The following is a 14047-nucleotide window of genomic DNA, read 5'->3' on the forward strand; positions in this document are numbered from 1 at the left end:
TGGCTGTTCTTCCTTCGTTGTGGTGGGATCTTCTCTTTCCTGCCTCTGGGGTGGCTCATTTCAAGCCCAGCGGGATGATAAAACTAATCAATCCCTCTGGTGGGCCACAATTACCATATCTACACAGCTGCACCCAATCACTTGGGTGGGAGTTACAAGACCATGGCTAGAAAGGCCAGACAAAATTGATCCATCACACCACACCCTGAGACTTCCTCTAGACAGCCATGTTCAAGCCACAGGGCCAGGACTACAGTAAGGCAAGGGAGGCACTTAAGGCACAAAAAATAAGGAAGAAGTCATTCTCAGGGCTTTGCAATATCAGCTGACAATCATCCTCTGAAATGTTCGCCATGGGCAGAAGCCTGCTCTCCCGTCTCCTTTCCTCCTCCCAGACTGACTGAGTTAAAATCCTTACTAACTACAAAACACAGGGTAAATTACTTAACCTTTTTGTGCCTCAGTTGCCTTATCTGTAAAATGGAGATGATAAAAAAATATTTATCTCATAAAGCTGTGGTGAGGATTAAATGAGTTGGTATGTGTAAGGTGTTAGAGGGAGGCTAGCACTCACTGAATGTTAGCTAAAACCACACACTCCATCATCCTAAAGTTTTGTTGCCAAGTCCTCTAATGCTACTGCCTAAACAAACATGAAATCTGAGTCTCGAAACACAGTAGGCTTCAGTTCAACCAGCTATTTCACTACCAGTTTAAAAAAAAAAAAAAAAAAAAAGTCACTTTCTCGAAGCAGGGTAAAGAGGATTTCATGCCTCCCAACCTATCTTCTCAATTCAGCCAATTCCACAAATGTGAATTGCAACATCCACTCCTAGCGCAGTTGCCCTGGTGCATTTTTCCATGTCAGTTAAAGTCTTTCAGTTGCCTGTGACAGTAAGCCAACACAAACTTGCTTAAGCAAGATAGGGAATTTATTGGCCCATTGTATTAGTTATCTCTTTCTGCATAACAAATTACTCCAAAATTTGTCAGCTTAAATTAACCATCAAAAAACCACAAGTATGTATTATTTCATACTTTCTCTGGGTTAGGAATACGGGCATAGCTAACCTGGGTACCTCTGGCTCAGGGCTACTCCTAAGGCTTCAGTCAAGGTGTTGGCCAGGACTTCAGTTATCTCAAGGCTTAACTAGGGGAGGATTCACGTCCAACATCACTTGTGTGGCTCTTAGCAGACCTCAGGTCATCATCGACAGTTAGCCAAAGACATCAGTTCTTCATTGGGTGTTGGCTGGAGGTGTCCCTCAGTTCCCCATAGGGGCCTCTCCATAGGGCAGCTCACAACATAATATCCAGCTTCCCTTGGCCCAAGCTAGGAAGAGAAAGAGAGAGGGCACCCAAGATGGAAGCCACAGTCTTTTTGTAACCTGTTCTCAGAAGGAACATGTCATCACCTATACCATTCAATTCACTAGAAGCACCAGACTAAATCCAGCCACAGTGAAGGAGAGATTACACAAGGGCACGAATACCTGGAAGCAGAGGTCATGGGGGCCATCTTAGAGGCAGCATTAAAGGAGCCTATGTAACTGAGCATTCCAGGGTAGATTATGCTTCAGCCACATTTTAACTCAGTGCTTAAATGTCACCAAAACTAGTTTCTCTGTCTCCATTTTTTTTTTTTTTTTTGCTCTACCTCTTCTGTGTTGACTCCATTCTCAGACAGGCTCCCATTTTGTGGTCACTAGATGATTGCCAACACCTGTAAATAATACTTCTTTCTAACTCAAACCCAACATAGAACGAGAAAGAAAGAGACTATTTGTCCCAGAATTCCCAAGAATGTTGAATTTCATTTTATTTAGATGACTTAGGCCGGGTGCCCACCCAGGAAGCATAAAATGATCACTGTGACCAGAGGGATACAGTGATCTGATTTGCTTAAGTCAGAATCAAATGAGTCTGAGAGGGAAGCCTCATCTATATCACATGACTGAGAAATGGAGAAGATTGAGCCCTAAATAAAAAATTTGATCTGTGGCCAGAAGTAAAAAGTCCACTGCAGACAACAGGGGAAAGAGAAGAGACTCAGTGTGAGGAGGTTGGGTGTGCCAGCGAAATGTTTTAAATTTACAAGAACACAGCTGTCTCAAATCTCCACCTCCGAGAAAGAGGAAGTGACAGAAGTAAAAGGCAGAACAGAATATAGAACCCAAGTCTCCTGATACTGAATTAAAGCAAGTGATGTGCAATATCATATTGCAAGTCCCAGGAAGGCTCTGAATAGACTTTGGACCTCTCCCACAAAATAAGTGGGTAGGAGGAGTCCCTAGTGTGGGTTATAACCTCTCCGGAGCGCACAAACACATTTGCGGAAGTTGTGGTAAGTGCTTCCTCCTTCAGCTTGGTAGCTGAAAGTAGACCATCATGGCGGACCCGAAGAGATATACAGATGACTGTGTTCTAGGGCCTTTCTTAGTCAAGCCACAGAAGAGTCAGTCGCAGGTATTCTCTTCCGCTTTGTGGACCCCTCTCCTCTTTCTTCTCGTGGGTAAGTTCCACTATGCTCACCGTGGTTTACTACTGGTGTTTCCTGAGGCCGGTCACATTCCCTGGGTTAGGGGTTTTTGCTGATAATGATCCAGGAAACTCCTCTTCTTGTGGTAATTACTCTGCAGGTTCCACCTTATTCTGAGTCCTGCCTATGCATGTTTATTTATTTATATGTCTGAGTGAGTATATGCATAGCCACTCGCCATGAGTAGGTAGCATTCCAGTCCCCTTCTCAAATAACTCTAAGATCATACCATATTCCTCTCACCCTCACATTTTTCATGCTTAAAAAAGAAGAAGAAGAAAAAGAGCCAAGTGATGGATTTCTTCCTGGACAATGTGGATGAAATTCATGGCGAGGTCCGGGAAAAGCCCCTGGTACCAACCCCGCTAGCAATTTTCTGGGGAAAGATAGAATTGCTGTAGCTTCTTTCTTCATCCTGCCTTGTTTATCACATATCCTGGACTTTTCAGGCTTCACTGGGGATTTGGAAAGTGTCTGGTAGCCCTGGGCTAAGTGACCTCTATCTAAAAAAAAAAAAAAAAAAACCCACTGCTGTCGAGTCAATTCCGACTCATAGTGACCCTATAGGACAGAGTATAACTGCCCCATGGAGTTTCCAAGGAGCGCCTGGTGGATTCGAACTGCCACCCTTTTGGTTAGCAGGCATAGCACTTAAATACTATGCCACCAGGGTTTCCTAGATATCCTTTTCTCTCCAGGGTCCTACTTCCCCATCAAGGCCCCTGCTAGTTTCAGGGAAACATCTCCCAGTAGCTTGGCCTAGTGCACTACCATCTAGCAGGGAGAGCAGATCCAGGACTCCATCTCTGCCCACACGGAGGATCTGAGGCACCTGGGATCTTAGCCCCCTGGGACTGTGGCAGCTACTGCCCCTCTGGGATCTACTTCCCCAGGGCCCTAAACGATGGTACAGGTAGCACCAGGGCCTTAGGAGCTGTTAGTGGGAGGAGGCAGGGGAAGATCTAGAAAAACTCCTAGATATATGGATGGAGGATGGGGAGCCTGGACCTCAGTGCTAAGCAATAGGAGACTCTAAGCCAACCTCTTTTCACCTTCAATTACATCCTTGCTCACCATAAAAACAGGAAGTAGCAGGGCTGTTTTATCCATACCCAACCCTTAGGGTGCACCCTGGTTCTGCTGAGTGAACCTGAAATAAGCTATGTCCAATGCCATCCAAGCCTCAGATGACCAGCACAGTGATTTTGGAACAGTTCAAAGCAAAGAGGCATCTATCTCCCTCGGTCTGGCTTCGCAGATTGGGGTGACTTCACACCTTCCTCTTCTAGTCTAAGAGGGAGTTACTTTAAATGTTCTTAGGAGGCAGTAAAGCGAAAAAAATCCCTTATTTTAGTGTCAGGAACATTTGAAGTTAAGTCCTTACTCCATCATTTACTAGCTGTGGGAGCCTCTGTTTCTGACGTGTATAATGGAGTTAGTAAGATGTAGCATGTTAAATTCTTTTTTTTTTTTTTTTTTAATTGTGATTTAGGTGTGAGTTTACAGAGCAGGTTAGTTTCTCATTAAACAGTTAATACACATATTGTTTTGTGACGTTTGTTACCAACCCTGCAATAAGTCAGCACTCTCCCCTTCTCCACCCTGAGTTCCCTGTTCCATTAGTCCAGTTTTCCTGTTCGTTCCTGCCTTCTCGTATTTACTTTTGGGCTGGTGTGCCCATTTAGTCTTGTATACATGATTGAACCGTGAAACATACTTCTCATGTGTATTATGGTTTGCCCTATACCCCTGTCTAGTCTTTGGCTGAAGGGTGGACCTCAGAAGTGAATTCAGTACCGAGTTATAAGAGTGTCTTGGGCTATACCCTTGTCAGTCTTTGTCAGGCCAGCAAGTGTGGTCTTTATTATTATTATTATTATTTGAATTTTATTCTACATTTTTATCCCACTCTGTCCAGGACCCTCTATTGTGATCCCTGTCAGACAAGTCAGTGGTGGTAGCTGGGCCCTATCTAGTTGTTCTGGGCTCAACCTGGCAGGGGTTGTGGTAGTTGTGGTCGATTAGTCCTTTGGACTAATCGTTCCCTTCCTTCTTTGGTTTTCTTCATTCTCCTTTGCTCCAGATGGGGTGGGACCAGTAGATGCATCTTAGATGGTGGTTCACAGGCTTTTAAGACTCCAGACGCTACTTACCATGGTCAGTTGTAGAACATTTTTTTAATAAACTATGTTATGCCAGTTGAGCTAGGTATCCCCTGACTCCATGGTCCCCAGTAACTCAGTCCCTCAGGGAGTTTGGAAGTGTCCATGAATCTTCTATGACTTTGCCTTGGTCAAGTTGTGCTGACTTCCCCAGTATTGTGTACTGTCTTATCCTTCACCAAAGTTACCTATTATGTGCTATCTAGTTAGTGTTTTTCCCTCCTTACCCCTCCCCTCCCTCATAACCATCAAAGATTGTTTCTTTCTGTGTGTAAACCTTTTATTGATTTTTTTTGTAATAGTGGTCTCATATAGTATTTGCCCATTTGTGATTGACTTAAATTTCACTCAGTATAATGCCCTCCAGATTCATCCATGTTGTGAGATGCTTTGCAGATTCATCATTGTTCTTTATTGTTGCACGCTGTTCCATTACGTGTACATACCATAGTTTGTTTATCCATTTATCTATTGATAAGCACTTAGGTTGTTTCCATTTGTTAACTTTTGTGAATAATGCTGCAAAGAACATGGGTATGCATTTGTCTATTCATGTGATGGCTCTTACTTCTCTAAGATATATTCCTAGGAGTGGGATTTTTAGATCATATAGTATTTCTATCTCTAGCTTTTTAAAGGAAGCCCTGTATTGTCTTCCGAAATGGTTGTTCCATTTTGCATTCCCACCGGCAGTGATTAAGAGTTCTAATCTCCCTAAAACCTCTCCGACACTTATTTTCTGTTTTTTTTTTTTATGAATGCCAGTAATGTCAGGGTGAGATGATATTATAGTTTTGATTTGCATTTCTTTAATGGCTATTGATCGCAAGCATTTCGTCATGTGCCTGTTAGCCATTTGAATGTCTTCTTTGGTGAAGTGTCTGTTCATATCCTTTGCCCATTTCTTAATTGGGTTATTTGACTTTTTGTTCTAGAGACATTGGATTTTCCTACAAATTTTAGAGATTCATCAGATATGTCATAGCCAAAATTTTTTTTCCCAGTCTGTAGGTCCTCTAAAAAGAGATGAGCTTAAGTGTTTAATTTTTGGAAGGTTCAAGTTATCTAGCTTATCTTCTGGTGTTTGTGTATTGTTAGCCATGGTTTGTATCCTATTTATGCCATATATTAGGGCCCTTAATATGTAATAGGACACTTTTTTCTCCCATGATTTTTATAGTTTTTGGTTTTATATTTAGGTCTTTGATCCATTTTGAATTAGTTTTTCTATATGGTGTTTCATTTTTTTACAAATGGATATCTAGTTTTGCCAGCACCATTTGTTTAAAAAAACTGTTTTTTCCCCATTTAATGGACTTTGGGTGTTTGTCAAAATCAGGTGGCCGTAGGTGGGTGGATTTACAACTACGTTCTCGATTCTGTTGCACTGGTCTATGTGTCTGTCGTCATACCAGTACCAGGCTGTTTTGACTACTGTAGCTGTATAGTAGGCTCTGAGGTCAGATAGTACAAGGCCACCACTTTGTTCTTCTTCAGTAATGCTTTACTTAACCAGGACCTCTTTCCTTTCCATATAAAGTTAATGATTGGTTTTTCCATTTCATTAAAGAATGCTGTTGGCATTTGGATCAGGATTGATTGTATTTGTAGATCACTTTGGATAGAATTGACATTTTCGCAATGTCGAGTCTACCTATCCATGAGCATAGTATGTTTTTCCATTTAGGCAGGTCTCTTTTGGTTTCTTACAGTAGCATTTTGTAGTTTTCTTTGTATAGGTCTTTTATGTCTCTGGTTAGATTTATTCCTAAGTGTTTTATTCTTTTTAGGGGCTATTATAATTTTTTTTTTTATAAATGGTATTGCTTTCATGATTTCCTTTTCATAGTTCTCTTTATTGGTGTATAGGAATCCAACTGATTTTTGTGTGTTTATTTTGTATCCTGATATTCTGCTGAATCTTTCTATGCATTTCAGTAGTTTACTCATGGAGTCTTTAGAGTTCTTTATGTATAGTGTCACATCATTCACTAATAGCAATAGTTTTACTTATTCCTTACCAATTTGGATGCCCTTTATTTCTTTTTCTTGCCTTATTGCTTTAGCTAGGACTTCCACCACAATGTTAAATAGGAGTACTGATAAAGAGCATCTTTGTCTTGTTCCCATTCCCAGGGAAAAAGTTTTCAGCCTCTCTCCATTGTAAATAATGTTGGCTGCTAGTTTCGTATTTTAAAAAAAAACAAAAACACCCATTGCCATCAAGTTGATTCAGACTCACAGTGACCCTATAGGACCAAGTAGAACTGCCCCATAGGGTTTCCAAGGAGCAGCTAGTGGATTTGAATGGCTGACCTTTTGATTAGCAGCTGTAGCTCTTAACCACCTCGCCACCAGTTTTGTATAGATGCCCTTTATTGTGTCAAGGAATTTCCCTTCTATTTTTATTTTATTGAGAGTTTTTATCAGGAATGGGTGTTGGTCTTTATCAAATGCCTTTTCTGTGTCAGCTGAGATGATCATGTGATTCTTTTCTTTTGTCCTATTTATGTGGTGGATTATGTGGATTGATTTTCTAATGTAGAACTATCCTTTCATACCTGGTATGAATCCCACTTGCTCACGGTGTATTATTTTCTTGATGCAATGGTGAATTCTATTGGCTAGAATTTTGTTGAGAATTTCTGCATGTATATTCATGAAAGACATTGGTCTATAATTTTCTTTTTTGTGGTGTCTTTGCCTGATATTGGTATCAGGGCTGTGCTGGATTCATAGAATGAATCTGGAAGTATCCCTTCCTTTTCTTTTTTCCTGTTGGGAATGCTGTATCTCCCCCCCCCCCCCATTTTTTAAATTGTACTTTAGATGAAGGTTTACAGAACAAACTACTTTCCCATTAAACAGTTAACACAAATATTGTTTTATGACATTGGTTAACAACCCCACGACATGCCAACACTCTCCCTTCTCAACCTTGGGTTACCTATTACTAGCTTTCCTGTTCCTTCTGCCTTCTAGTCCTTGCCCCTCGGCTGGTATGCCCCTTCAGTCTCGTTTTGTTTTATGGGCCTGTCCAATCTTTGGCTGAAGGGTGAACTTAAGAGTCACTTCATTACTGAGTTGAAAGGGTGTCCGGGGGCCATACTCTCAAGGTTTCTCCAGTCTCTGTCAGGTCAGCAAGTCTGGGCTTTCTTTTTAAGTTAGAGTTTTGTTCTACATTTTTCTCCAGCTCTGTCCAGGACCCTCTATTGTGATCACTGTCAGAGAAGTTGGTGGTGGTAGCCGGGCACTATCTAGTTATACCGGACTCAGTCTGGTGGAGGCCGTGGTAGAGGTGGTCCATTAGTCCTTTGGACTAACCTTTCCCTTGTATCCTTAGTTTTCTTCATTCTTCCTTGCTTCTGAAGGGGTGAGGGCAGTGGCGTATCCTAGACGGCAGCTCACAGGCTTTTAAAAGCCCAAGCGCTACTCACCAAAGTAGAACGTAGAATATTTTTCTTTATAAACTATGTTATGCCAATTGAGCTAGCTATTCCCCCGAGACCATGGTCCCCCCCAGCACTCAGCCCAGCAATTCCGTCTCTCAAGGAGTTTGGATGTGTCTATGGAGCTTCCGTGACCTTGCCTTGTACAAGTTGTGCTGCTGGCTTTCCCAGTATTGTGTACGGTCTTACCCTTCACCAGATTACCACTTATCTATTGTCTATTTAGTGTTTTTTCATCCCCATTGCTCCCCTCCCTCATAACCACCAAAGATTGTTTCTTTTTGTATGTAAACCTTCTCAGGAGTTTTTATAGTAGTGGTCTCATACAATATTTGTCCTTTTGTGATTGACTTATTTCGCTCAGCATAATGTCCTCTAGATTCAACCACGTTATGAGATGCTTCACAGATTCATCCTTGTTCTTTATCGTTGTGTAGTACTTCATTGTGTGTATGTACCACAGTTTGATTATGCATTCATCTGTCGATGGGCATCTAGGTTGTTTCCATCTTTTGTTATTGTAAACAATGCTGCAGTGAACACAGGTGTGCGTATGTCTATTCATGTGATGACTCTCATTTCTCTAGGATGTATTCCCAGGAGTGGGATTGCTGGATTATATGGCATTTCTATCTCTAGCTTTCTAAGGAAGTGCCATATCATTTTCTAAAATGGTTGTATCATTTTGCATTCCCATCAGCAGTGCATAAGAGTTCCAATCCCCCAGCAGCCTTTGCAACATTTGTTATTTCCTGTTTTACTGATTTGTGCCAGTAATGCCAGGTTGAGATGGTATCTCATTGTGGTTTGGATTTGCATTTCTCTAACAGTTAGTGATCATGAGCATTTCCTCATGTGTATGTTGGCCACTTGAATGTCTTCTTTGGTGAAGTATCTGTTCATTTCCTTTGTCCATTTTTTAATTGGATTGTTTGTCTTTTTGTTGTAGAGACTTTGGATTTTCTTGTAGGTTTTAGAGATTAGACCTTTGTCTGATTTGTAATAGCCAAAATTTTTTCCCCAGTCTGTAGGTTCTCTTTTCACTCTTTTGGTGAAGTCTTTTGATGAGCATAAGTGTTAATTTTTAGAAGATTCCAGTTATGTAGCTTATCTTCTGGAGTTTGTGTGTTGTTGGTTGTGGTTTGTGTCTTGTTAATGCCATGTTTTAGGGCTTCTAGTATTGATCCTATTTTTTCCTCTATGAACTTCATAGTTTTGGGTTTATATTTAGGTCTTTGTTCCATTTTGAATTAGTTGTTGTATATGGTGGAAGGTATGGGTCCTCTTTCATTTTTCGCAGATGGACATCCAGTTTTGCTGGCATCATTTGTTAAAAAGACGGTTTTTTCCCCATTTGATGGGCTTTGGGCCTTTGTCAAAGATCAGGCTATAGGTGGACAAATTTACATCTCATTTCTCAATTCTGTTCCATAGGTCAATGTATCTGTTATTGAACCAGTACCAGGCTGTTTTGACTACCGTAGCTGTATAGTAGGTTCTGAGATCAGGTAGTGCGAGTCCTCCTACTTTATTCTTCTTCTTTAATAGTGCCTTATCCAGGGCTTCTTCCCTTTCCATATAAAGTTAATGATAAGTTTTTCCATCTCTTTAAAGAATATTGTTGGTGTTTGGGTGGGGATTGCATTGTATTTGTAAATCGATTTGGGTAGAATTGTCATTTCCACAATGTTGAGTCTACCTACCCATGAGCATAGTATGTTTTTCCATTTACATAGATCTCTTCTGGTTGCTTGCAGTAGTGTTTTGTAGTTTTCTTTGCATAGGTCCTTTACGTCCCTAGTTAGATTTATTCCTAAGTACTTTATTCCCTTCCTTTTCTATGTTCTGAAATAGTTCGGGTAGTACTGACGTGAGCTCTTCTCTAAATATTTGAGAGAATTCTCCAGTGAAGCCATCTGGGCTGGGGCTTTTTTTTATTGGGAGGTTTTTTTTGTTGTTTTTTTTTTTACCTTTTCAGTCTCTTCTTATGTGTCTGTTCAGATTTTCTACCTCAGTTTGCATAAGTTTAGGTAAGTAGAGTGTTTCTAGAAAATTGTCCATTTTCTCTAGGTTTTCAAATCTGTTGGAGTACAGTTTTTCATAGTACTCTGTTATGATCTTTTTTATTTCAGCTGGGACTATTGTAATGTCCCCCATTTCATTTCTTATTTGGGTTATTTTCTTCTTCTCCTGTTTTTCTTTTGTCAGTTTGGCCAATGGTTTGTCAATTTTGTTGATCATTTCAAAGAACCAACTTTTGATTTTGTTGATTTTTTCTATTCTCTTTTTCATTTATTTCTGCTGTCATCTTTATTATATCCTTTCTCCTGGTGGCTGTGGGCTCCTTTTGCCGTCCTCTTTCTACTAGTTTGAGTTGTACGGCTAATGTTTTGATTTTGCCCCTTTCTTCTTTTTTGATGTGTGCATCTATTGCTATAAGTTGACCTCTGAGCACTGCCTTTGCTGTGTCCCAGTGGTTTTAGTATGACATGTGTTCATTTCCATTTGATTATAGAAATTTTTTTATTCCATCTTTGATTTCTTCTGTTACCCAGTTGTTTTTAAGCAAGATGTTGTTCAGTTTCCATGTATTTTATTTTATTTTTTCTTTGCTCTTCCTGTATTGATTTCCACTTTTATGGTGTTGTGATCAGAAAGAATGCTTTGTATTATTTCAATGTTTTGGATTTTATTGAGGGTTCCTTTGTGGCCTGAAGTGTGGTTTTTTTCTGGAAAATAGTCCATATGCATTAGCAAAGAATGTATATTTTGCTGCTGTTGGGTGAAGTGTGCTATATATGTGTATGAGGTCAAACTGGCTGATTGTGGCCTTTAGATCTTCTGTATCTTTGTTAAGTTTCTTTCTAGATGTTCTGTCCTTTACCAAGAGTGGTGTGTTGAAATCTCCTACTATTATTGTGGAACCGTCTGTTTCTCTTTTCAGTGCTGTTAGAGTTTGCTTTACGTATTTTGGAGCCCTGTCATTGGGTGCATAGTTATTTATTAAGGTTATGTCTTCTTGGTTGATTGTCCCTTTAATCACTATATAGTGTCTTTCCTTGACATTTATGGTTGATTTTGCCTTAAAGTCTATTTTATCTGAGATTAGTATTGCCACTCCTGCTCTTTTGGTTACTGTTTACTTGATATATTTTTTTTCCTTCCTTTGATTTTTAGTATATTTATGTCTTTTTGTCTAAGGTGTGTCTCTTGAAGACCGCATATTTATGGGTCATGCTTTTTTATCCATTCTGTCACTCTCAGTCTCTTTGTAGGTGCATTTAAGCCATTTACATTCAGAGTGATTACCAATAGGTATGAGTTTATTCCTGTCATATTGTTTTGCTTTGTTTGTGTGTGTGCAGTGCTGACATTTTCTTTGTTCTTGTTTGCTTGTGCTGAGTTTCTTTTGTCTATGGATTGTCTTTTCTTTCGTTATCGTAGATTTTGTGTTTACTGAGACTTTGTTTTTTTTTTTTCTTTATTTTGATGAGTACATTTGTTAACTTTCTTTGTGGTTACCTTGAAATTCACCCTTATCTTCCTAAGTTTGAATCAGTCTTTTATTATTTGATATTGCCTCGACTTCCTCTCCATTTGATTTATACCTATACTGTGTATTCCCTCTTTTATTGTTTTGACATTGTAGTCCTTTACTGATTGTCATCTCTGTTCACTGTTTTAAGTCTTTCAGCTTTGTTTTATACTTGAGATTTCTTTACCTAGTTTGATGTCTGGCTGATGCTGTACTATGTCCTAGATTCTGGTTGTTGTCTGATGTTGTTGGTTCTCTAACCAAATGACTTCCTTTAATATTTCTTGTAAATTTGGTTTGGTTTTTACAAAGTCCATAACTTTAGTTTATTTGGAAATGCCCTAATTTCACCATCGTATTTGAGAGAGTTTTGCAGTGTATATTATTCTTGGTTGGCAGTTTTTTTTCTTTCAAGGTTTTATATATGTCATCTCATTTCCTTCTTGCCTGCATAGTTTTTCTGGTGAGTAATTAAACCTTAGTCTTATTGTTTCCCCCTAGTCATTTTTTTGAAGCTTCTTTCAGGATTTTATTTTGGCAAGTGTGATTATGTCATTTTTTTGAAGCTTTTCAGGATTTTATTTTGGCAAGTGTGATTATGATATATCTTGGTGACTTTCTTTTGGGGTTTATTCTATATGGGGTTTGTTGAACTTCTTGGATGTTCACCTTTTCATCTTTCATGATATTAGGGAAGTTTTCTGTCAGCAAATCTTCAATGATCCTCTCTGTGTTTTCCATTTTCTCCCCCTGTTCTGGAACTCCGGTCAAGTGCAAATCTTTGCTCTTGATTGTATCCCACATAGGTTTCTTCATTTCTCTTCTTTTTTTCCTATGATTTTTGCCTCAAACAAAGTGGCATCCCTGGATTTGTCTTCAATTTCACTGATTCTGTCTCCCATTGTTTCAAATTTGCTCCTAAAACCTTCTATTGTGTTGTCCATTTTTGAAATTTTGTCATTTATCTTTTTGATTTCTAATTGCTATTTTTGTATGATTTCTAATTGTTTATTTATTTTGACATTTTGTTTTTGTTTTCCTGAATTATTCTATTACTTTGTTTGTGTTTTCCTTGATTTTGACTGATTTGGTTGATTTTGTCTGTGTTTTCCATGACTTTGCATGTGTTTTCCTTGATGTCTCTTCTAATCCCTTGGAGAGCTCTGAATACTAGACTTTTGAATTCCCTATCAGGTAGTTCCAGTACTTTTTCTTTGGCTGGAAGGTCATCTGGTGCTTTATTTTGGTCACTTACTGAGGCCATCTTGTCCTGTTTTTTATGTTTTGATATTGTCTACCATCTTCAAAACATTCAGGTATTATTTTCTTATATTTATTGATTATAGGTTTGTTTGATTTCTTATATTTATTGATTATAGGTTTGTTTCCTTTTTTGTTTTGCTTGGTTATGTCTTGGCAGTCAGGATGGGCATGCTTTATTGCTCGCTTGTCTGTGGACATGGTAATTCTCACCACCTTGCCTGGGTGTGCAGGGCCAGTCGCTCAGCTGTGGTGCAACTGACAGGTCCAGCAGCGCGGAAAGGGCAGAGATGGGTCATCTGTCTGCAGCATGAACCGGGCCGGGGCTGGGAACTGGAGCAGGACCTGTGGCAGGGCAGGGCCCGAGCTGGCAGGGAAGGGTCTTGGGGTCCAGGGCGGTTCTCCTTGGGGCCTCAGAGCACAGCAAGGCAGTGACCAAGCCAGCCAGGAGGGATCCAGGCTCTGGCCAACTGGGCTGAGGAGACAGTTGGGGTGGAGGGTGAGAGTCGGGGTTGGGGGGAAAGGAGCTAGATGGAGGAGGGCAATAGGGTGGGTTAGTACTGTGGTGCCCAGCAGTTGGGGCTGCTGGGATGGGGTGGTTCTTGCAGCTATTCACCGGAGGGGTGGGGTTGTAAGAGTGTGCTCCTGTGGTTACTGGGTGAGAGAATCTGGACTCCTTCTTGAGTTGCAGCCAGCAAACCTTGTGTTACTTAGCCCTGAGTGTGTCTGCACCATACCTCTATCTCCTGTTGGGAATTCCAGGGAGATGCCTTTCCACGTGCAGGGTTGTTGGCTTTATTCCAAGATGGCCACACTGAACCATGCCATTTGATCAGAAACTTCCACTCCGTACCTCTACTTCTTTGCTGTTTTCTGTCAGTTTCTTCTCGGTGGCTTCTGATCTAATACTTTATCCCTTTATTTAAGGTTCTGGGTTCCAGAACTGACATCTGTACCTGTTTTACTTGGTTTTTCATGTCTTTGTTGTAGTGGATGGCTTAGTGCATCTGACTAGTCTGCCATCTTAGCTCTACCTCCTAAATTCTTTTATAGATTAGAGATGATATATATAAACTGCTTAGCATATAGTAGGTGGAAGCTG

The 14047-nt window shown here is 40.1% G+C and overlaps 1 protein-coding gene across 17 annotated transcripts in view; it reads left to right on the forward strand.

The window, feature by feature from the left end:
* The first annotated feature begins 2350 nt into the window (after positions 1-2350).
* The window catches only part of LOC100669205 (T-lymphocyte surface antigen Ly-9-like), a 31067-nt gene continuing 19370 nt past the window's right edge, over positions 2351-14047 (forward strand). For all 17 annotated transcript variants that reach the window (XM_064282806.1, XM_064282807.1, XM_064282813.1 and 14 more), the window contains exon 1: positions 2351-2512. In XM_064282806.1, the coding sequence (XP_064138876.1) occupies positions 2389-2512 (124 nt within the window). In that variant the 5' untranslated portion in view covers positions 2351-2388. The remainder of the gene's footprint in view (positions 2513-14047) is intronic.

Source organism: Loxodonta africana, chromosome 3, assembly GCF_030014295.1.
Source record: "Loxodonta africana isolate mLoxAfr1 chromosome 3, mLoxAfr1.hap2, whole genome shotgun sequence".
In the NCBI taxonomy this organism is placed as follows: Eukaryota; Metazoa; Chordata; class Mammalia; order Proboscidea; family Elephantidae; genus Loxodonta; species Loxodonta africana.